The sequence below is a fragment of the Pungitius pungitius genome, chromosome 9 (genome assembly GCF_949316345.1).
Source record: "Pungitius pungitius chromosome 9, fPunPun2.1, whole genome shotgun sequence".
NCBI classification, from domain to species: Eukaryota; Metazoa; Chordata; class Actinopteri; order Perciformes; family Gasterosteidae; genus Pungitius; species Pungitius pungitius.
This window is the reverse complement of record NC_084908.1, coordinates 5,481,164-5,488,219: the sequence shown is the minus strand read 5'-3', so window position 1 is coordinate 5,488,219 and position 7,056 is coordinate 5,481,164. Positions and strand designations below refer to the sequence as shown.

The window sequence follows — 7,056 nt, the reverse complement described above, 5'->3', positions numbered from 1 at the left end:
ATGAGGTTCCTCGAGGCTGTACACAATCTTTCACATGCAGGACTAACGAGGATGTCTCATTAAACAGAAGAGAACAGATGTTGACCTGTGGGCGGGGGGGCTGTCCCTGTGAACGCTTCCGTGGTCATCTTTCACAGGAACAACCTTCACAAATTATTCATGTTTGTTTCTTTCAGTGGATAAAGGTGGGGGGAGAGAGAGAGGGGGGGGGGGGGAGTGCACAGTGCATCCACATGAAATGGCACAGCTGACGGTTGCTAGTGGGAGTTAGTTACATAATTCAAGTTGATTCAGAGAAATCCTGACCTGAATGAGAAGAATGACATATGCACGTTACATGTGAATGTAAAGTCAATGCACAACAACGACTCTAATCTAAATGCTATAAATGAGGGGAAGGGGGTGGCACCTGTCCCAGTTTTAGATTAGATTAGAATTAGATTAGAAAAGCTTTTTAAATCCCCAGAGGGGAAACTCGTTTGCCACCAAAAACAGATCATGCACACAATAGTTCCCACACTGCACAGCAGAGACTTCCACTGTCCTACATGGGCCAAATACCAAGTTTCTCTTTAACCTGATTTCATTTACAAGGGGTAAAAATAGACATGATGCTGGTATTTGGTAACCTGTAATCTATAAAATGGAGCATTTTTTTGGTAAACCTTGATGACCTCTGGGGTACATTTAGCTTTGTTTCCTTCCCTGTCCTGCAGCATCAGGGGCTCACGCGTCCCACCTTGTCCGCCTGTTGTGTCCCGTGTCGTCACACACGTGGTGTCTCTCAGATCGGTATCCGCGTGAGTCCGCCGTTGTCGCGGCCCTCCTCGGTGTCCGTCACCTGCTCCGCTGTGGTACCTCTGTGGTACAACACGGTCACGTGCGTGTTCCCGCTGTCCTCGCTCCCTCTGACCGTCGTGGCACAGGAGGCGTCCGGCTTCACGTTCAGCCGGCTCTCGCGCCTCGGGCGCCCGGCCTCGTTGCTCGCCATCGCCGTCCCCACCGCCGCGGTCAAGCAGCCGCGTCCGCGGCAGCACAGCAGGCGCACGAAGGCGTCCCGGAAGTCCGCGTTGAACGCGTAGATGACCGGGTTGAGGGATGAGTTGCTCCAGCCGATCCACACGAAGACGTCGAAGGTTTTCTCGTCGACGCAATGGGGGCCGCGCCGGGACCCCGGGGCCTTGGGCCCGGGACAGAAGGGCAGTGCGCAATTCAGGACAAAGAATGGCAACCAGCAGCACACAAAAACCCCCATGATGATGCCCAGAGTTTTGAGGACCTTAGTCTCGCTTCGGATGGAGACTTTGAGCTCCCGGTGCGACTCCATGGGGCGCTGAGACTCGGGATGAACACCGATGTGGGACTGATATGAGTTCGCGCCCAATTCCGTGCACAGGTGAGGGCACAGCTCAGGTACGCTCGAGCGGCAATTCTGCGCGTGCTCCGCCGCCCGCTCCAGGGAGGATATCATCCGGATCTGCATCTGGGCTATCTGGTAGATGCGGGTGTACGTGACGATCATGACAGCCACGGGGATGTAGAAGCTGATGAGGGAGGAGGAGATGGCGTACGTGCGGCTCAAGCTGGAGTCACAGCTCCCGCCGACGCCGCTCTGCCCGCGAGGCGCCGGATCCTCCGCGGACGGGTCAGCTGCATCCGCGCGGTGCCAGTTCAGCTGCACGGGCACGAAGGAGATGACCACGGAGACCGTCCACGTCACGCCAATCATCACGGACGCCACCTTCTTGTTCATACTCCTCTCGTAGAGGAACGGGCTGGAGATGGCCCAGTATCGATCCACGCTGATGACGCACAGGTTGAGGATGGAGGCAGTGGAACACATAATGTCGCAGGCCAGCCAGGTCTTGCAGAACTCACCGAACGGCCAGAAGCCGGCGACTTCGGCCGCGGCTTTCCACGGCATAACCAGCACGGCAACCAGAAGGTCCGACAGGGCCAGGGATACGATGAAGATGTTAGTGACTTTGGCGCGCAGGTGCCGGAAGCGACAGACGGCGACGCACACCGTGAAGTTGCCGAAAAGCGTCCAGACGATAAGGACCGCCAGGACGCAGCCGGTGAGCGCTCGGTGCTTTGGTGACTCCTCCGGGCTGCTGGCTCCTACCAGAGCCAAGGCAGTCGTGTTTGTCATCGCCTGGTCCCGCACTCGGCCATTTGACACTCTAGAATGAAGAGAATAAATCCATCCGTTCGTTCCATTAACAGAAAATAGAGTCCCTTTAGAGTGTTGAGCGCGCGTCCCGCTCCACGCGGACGGATCTTTGCTGCCGCTCCGAGCGCAGCGCAGATTTACAGCGTGAACACGCGCACCGCCAGCTGGTGCCGCGACAACGCGCGCAGCGCACAGAAGTTTGACAGAGAAGACCAAGACCTTTTAAATAGGAGCCCTTGTGTTTATTTAAGTCCCGGCGCGCCATTAGTTCTGTTGTGACAGAGGACGGGGCTAAAGGGCGACGTTAGGCTGCAGTAATCACTTCGGTTTTATTATTCAGCTCTTTTCAACAAGAGTGTGTTATAATTCAGCACTCTGGCAAAATGCAACATAATTGCATACAAACATGAATGATCCAAATCAAGGTAATGCTGGACAGTAGAAAGTTAAACATTGAGAGATACAGAGAGACAACTGGTAACTGTTATGAACAAATCAAATCAGTTCATACATTTAAAAAGGACTGAATCATTTCAGTTGTGTCACACCACGTGGTTGAGAAAAGAGAACTGAAATGATTCAGGATTCAAGTCTTTTAAGATGATCTCACTTCCTTTCCACGTCCTCCATGCTTTCTGCTTGGAGACATTGACACATCAACTTGTTTTGGATGCTTTTATTGATGAACAACTCGAATAAAAAGTAAACAGAACATTCAAAAACAGCACGAGCAGCACACCAAACTGGACATTTAGTGGACACTTATGTACCTGTGATCTCAAACTTCGACAAGGCATTCTGGGACATCTGACGTCACTCAAGACAGAAATATCAGGCACAATATTCAAAGAATAGGAGAGACATGAGCAATGGGCTGGAAATATCTTCTCAAGAAGGAAAGGCCACAGTGTATTGGAATCAGTGTATTGGTTTATGGTTTATTTTGTATGTCCTTTATTACTAACTTGAGGTGATTAAGAACAGCTGCACTGAGGAGGATGTGAACTAATAGGAAATATTCCAAATGGTGGGTCACGACCTGGTCTTTGGGAATAAAGGTTCTATGTGTTACAACAACCACTAAAACTCAAACAATTAAGCCGGAAAAAGATTGAGCATGTCCCATTGCGTAGTAGGTCAAATGCAGAATGACAAAAGTACCAGGACGTCCTACTGATTTGCGTTTAAACGTTAAATACTGCACTGACATTGGAAAAGTAAAACCCTGCTTTAGGCGCTGAGGGAACTTTACCTTCTTTGTTCTATGATGTAAATGCAGCCAAATAGCTCAAACTTTATGATCACATCATTTTGCTAGTGGTGATTTACCTCTTGACTTACCCCCCTTTCCAGACTTTATGCTAATATAAGCTAACCAGCTGTTTGTAGTAGAATCATTTACCATGGACAGCTCCCTCTCTCTCTCACACACACACACACACACACGTGGATAAAAGCAGATCTTTTTGGCCCGGGGGCAGGACCAGATGGCACAGCTGAAGTTGAAGCACCGGTGAGGAGCACTTAAAATAGCACTGCACGCCATATTTGATCTTTAATGGCTGCAGGGTTTTGTTTGAATACACATCTAGATCGTGGAGTCGGAGACAGGCGGTTCAAACCAGAGGCTGGGAGTTGATAATCAGATTATCTCTGGGATTTTTGAGAGCGTGTACTATTTTCGTACATTTGCTGATTTAGGACACACTGGAATTAAATCTGTTTTGTTGAAATCCCATTGCTTTCATTTAAATGCCCTTTCCAAGTGAATTAAAGGTTCAATCTAATAACAATTTTGAGGTCACACTATAGTGTACCTCGACATTTGCATGAAAAGATCACAGCAACAATGCGTTTATTTGTGCTTTGAAATGATAAATCCACAGTGTGTTACTGTATACAGCAGGGAGCTCTGACAGTCTGTAAAGCTGCGTTCAGCCCCACCAGTCCCATCTCATGTGCATATCCAGCAACAGTCGTCATGGTACCGTGTCTCTCCGCAGGCTTCTTATGGGTCGTCTTGTTGCACAACTTCTTGTCAAACTGCTTTTTCAAAGTATGCATTTCCGTGTCCTTCCTTTCTCTCTCCCTCTGCAGGATCTCCTCCAGCTGTCTCTTGAGGTTTTCCTCACTCACTTTATGTTGCGCAACCTCCGCCCTGGCCAGTTTCAGCTCGTGCTTGAGGGCCGTGGCTCTCCTATTCTCCGCTCTCTGGTTCTCCAGCTGAATCTCTTTTTCTCTTTTGCGCTCCTCCCTCTCGCGTCGGAGCAGGTCCTCCATTTGCTTTTTCCTGTCCCCCTCCCTCGTGCTCTGCTCCTCCAAGCACTGGGTGACCTCATCCAGCTCTTTTTCCAGAGCGTCTCTCCTCATCTCCTCCCTCTGGATGATGGCCTGCTCTTTCTGTATTTGCAGAAGTTCCCTCTCCTTCTCCTTCTTTTCATCCTGTTGGATCTTCTCCTCCATTGCTCTTCTCATTCTCTGCACCTGTTCTTCCTGCTCCTCAAGTGTTTTAGTGACTTTGTCGAGCGCTTCTTGAAGAGAGGCCCTCTTCTCCTCCTCCTCTTTACGTATCTCCATCACTCTCACCATCTCCTGTATCCTCCCCTCCTTCTCCTTCTTGTCATAGTCCTCCACTACTTGTCTAAAGGCCTCCTGCAGATCGTTTGCCATTTTCTCCCCCTTCTGCTGCTCCAGCTCCTGTTTTTTCTCCAGCTCCTCCGTCTCCCTCTTGTTTTTTAGCTGAACCATCTGTAGCTGTTTTTCATAAAACTCTCTTATGGCCGCCTCCTGCTTGTTGTACAGCTCCTCCTTACCTATCAGCAGCCGCCTCTCCTCCTGCAGCTCCCGAGTCAGATCCTCCTCTGCTTTCTGGAGCATCTTGCTGCCGTAGCACGTTCCTCCATTACTCTGCATCATGTTGTCCACCAAGACAAGCAGCTCTGACACCTGATCCTTCTTGTAAGTCTGGTTGTTGAAGACGCAGTACCTGCCGCCACATCCGCCCACCAACTCGGCTAAATCCTTGGACACGTCTATTAGACAATGCTTTATGGATGTCCTCTCTTCCAGAAGGTCTCCGTGGGTAAAAACCACCACGGAGAAATTCAAAGCATGGAAACCTATTGCCTGTTTTATCTGCCGCACGGCCTCATTCGCCCCCCGAGTGAACCTCCCAATCCGGATAACAAGAAGGAACACATGGGGGCCTGGGTACAGGAGGCTAACACTCCTCCTCAACTCCTTCTGCACCTCCTGTGGGGTCTGATTGGTGTCCAGAAGACCCGGAGTGTCGAGGATCTTTAAGTGTCGCCCACGAAACTCTCCAGAGACGGCGCAGCAGCGTCGGGTGACGGAGGAGCTGCTAACCTTTGCGTCGAAGACCTTACGGCCCAAGATGGAGTTGGCGGTGGAGCTTTTTCCACTGCCAGTCTCCCCGAGCAAAACCAATCGGATCTCAGCGGAGGAGGAAGAAGGCCTCTTGCCTTAAAAGACAAAAACATTTTTATTTTTTTTAAAACATCTTAATAATACACATGTGATAATATCAAATTATCTATGGCCGATATCATCATGATGAATTATATATGGCCACAACAATTAAGTTATAAATAAATAATATAAATAAATCTGATTGTTTCAGCCCCAGTTCAAATGAAAGAAAGACGAAATTATGTGATCATAGAAACAAAAATAAATCTCAACTTACCTGCACAGCTGATGGAAGACAGCTGCTTGCTAATGGAGGACATGCTGATTCTGGTCACTTGCCTCCATAAATTGAAAACAATGGGGAACAGTCCATCACTATATAGATCCCAACATTGTGGGCGGGTCAAACCCTGTGATGTGTTCATCCCCCTCTGAACTCTAACCATCGGCATCACCGTGTTTCAAATATAAGTCCTGATATGACAGAGAGCAATAGTCTGTCTCTGAACCTCAGCACACCAGATTGTGTCTCTGAGTAGACTCTGAGGAGGTCATGGTCCATCTGAGGCAAAGAGGGGCTTGTGGTGTATAATCAAAGTCCAACAGACTAGTGATTTGATGGTTGTTTTCCTTTATCTAAAAAGAGATTACTTGTCATTAAGAACCACCAGGGATCGATAGACCCTTTGCAGCTAACGCCATGGTTACGTCACTGCGTTGATCGGGGACCAAACAAAGGAAAAACAATAGAAGAAGGTTTGCAAATTTCACCATGTTCTCATGCATCACTAAGACTATTGAAACAAAGATGTCAGTTATCAGGCCATGGCAATGCGCCTCCAGCCATAGACTGTGTATAAGAGGTTTTGATTTAGCCCTGACGTCTTGGATCATGGCCATGGCCATGTTGTTGTTTTTAGGCCAATAACAAAATAATTGACCATTTTTGGAATGGCGAGGAACGACGTAGAAATACCAGCGGCCCCCAGCTATTGCCTCACAGACCAGCCGACGAGGGGGGTCGCTGCACAAAGCAAAAAAACGCTGGGAAATGTGTCGAGAGGAACCATGTGATTGGCAGAGAATAAGATCCTTTTGCAAAATATTTTATCTTTCCAAAAAAAGTCAGCCTTGTGCTTTGGAACCACCAGTTCCCAAAGCACCAGACCACCAGTAGTTAAAGGATGAGAGTTGCAATTAGTAAATGCTATAATCCCCAAAAATCTATTTTAAAACACTCAAACATGGAGTTCAGTCACGTCCAGATGCTTTACACTGTGACTTTATACATGAAGCCCACGCGGTGGTATTGGTTTACAGACGGAAGGTTTGTGAAATTCCACCTAACAGACGAGTTATTGATTGTTTCATGATGCGCTGCAGCAAACAATCAATTATGTTGTGCCACTGACACCGCAGCAATGATTAATGGTACATTTTAAACCGACGACATT

At 48.6% G+C, this 7,056-nt stretch overlaps 2 protein-coding genes across 2 annotated transcripts; both read right to left on the bottom strand.

The window, feature by feature from the left end:
- Nucleotides 1–218: 218 nt before the first annotated feature.
- Nucleotides 219–2,383, bottom strand: LOC119217821 (D(1) dopamine receptor-like). The gene has a single exon (XM_037471781.2). The coding sequence runs from the start codon at nt 2,150–2,152 to the stop codon at nt 785–787; it is 1,368 nt and encodes a 455-aa protein (XP_037327678.2). The 5' UTR covers nt 2,153–2,383; the 3' UTR covers nt 219–784.
- Nucleotides 2,384–3,239: 856 nt separating this feature from the next.
- LOC119217573 (GTPase IMAP family member 4-like) lies at nt 3,240–5,922 on the bottom strand. Its single transcript, XM_037471320.2, has 2 exons — nt 5,880–5,922; nt 3,240–5,655 (listed from the first exon to the last, which is right to left on the bottom strand). Exons 1-2 carry the CDS (start codon nt 5,920–5,922, stop codon nt 4,064–4,066), a joined length of 1,635 nt encoding a protein of 544 aa, XP_037327217.2. The 3' UTR covers nt 3,240–4,063.
- Nucleotides 5,923–7,056: the final 1,134 nt, after the last annotated feature.

Excerpts from the sequence above, each read along its gene's own strand:
- LOC119217821 (XM_037471781.2), bottom strand. The coding sequence starts at position 2,152 with ATGACAAACACGACTGCCTTGGCTCTGGTAGGAGCCAGCAGCCCGGAG.
- LOC119217573 (XM_037471320.2), bottom strand. The coding sequence starts at position 5,922 with ATGTCCTCCATTAGCAAGCAGCTGTCTTCCATCAGCTGTGCAG. Across the intron at positions 5,656-5,879 it reads GTCTTCCATCAGCTGTGCAG|GCAAGAGGCCTTCTTCCTCC; the intron begins GTAAGTTGAGAT and ends TTGTCTTTTAAG.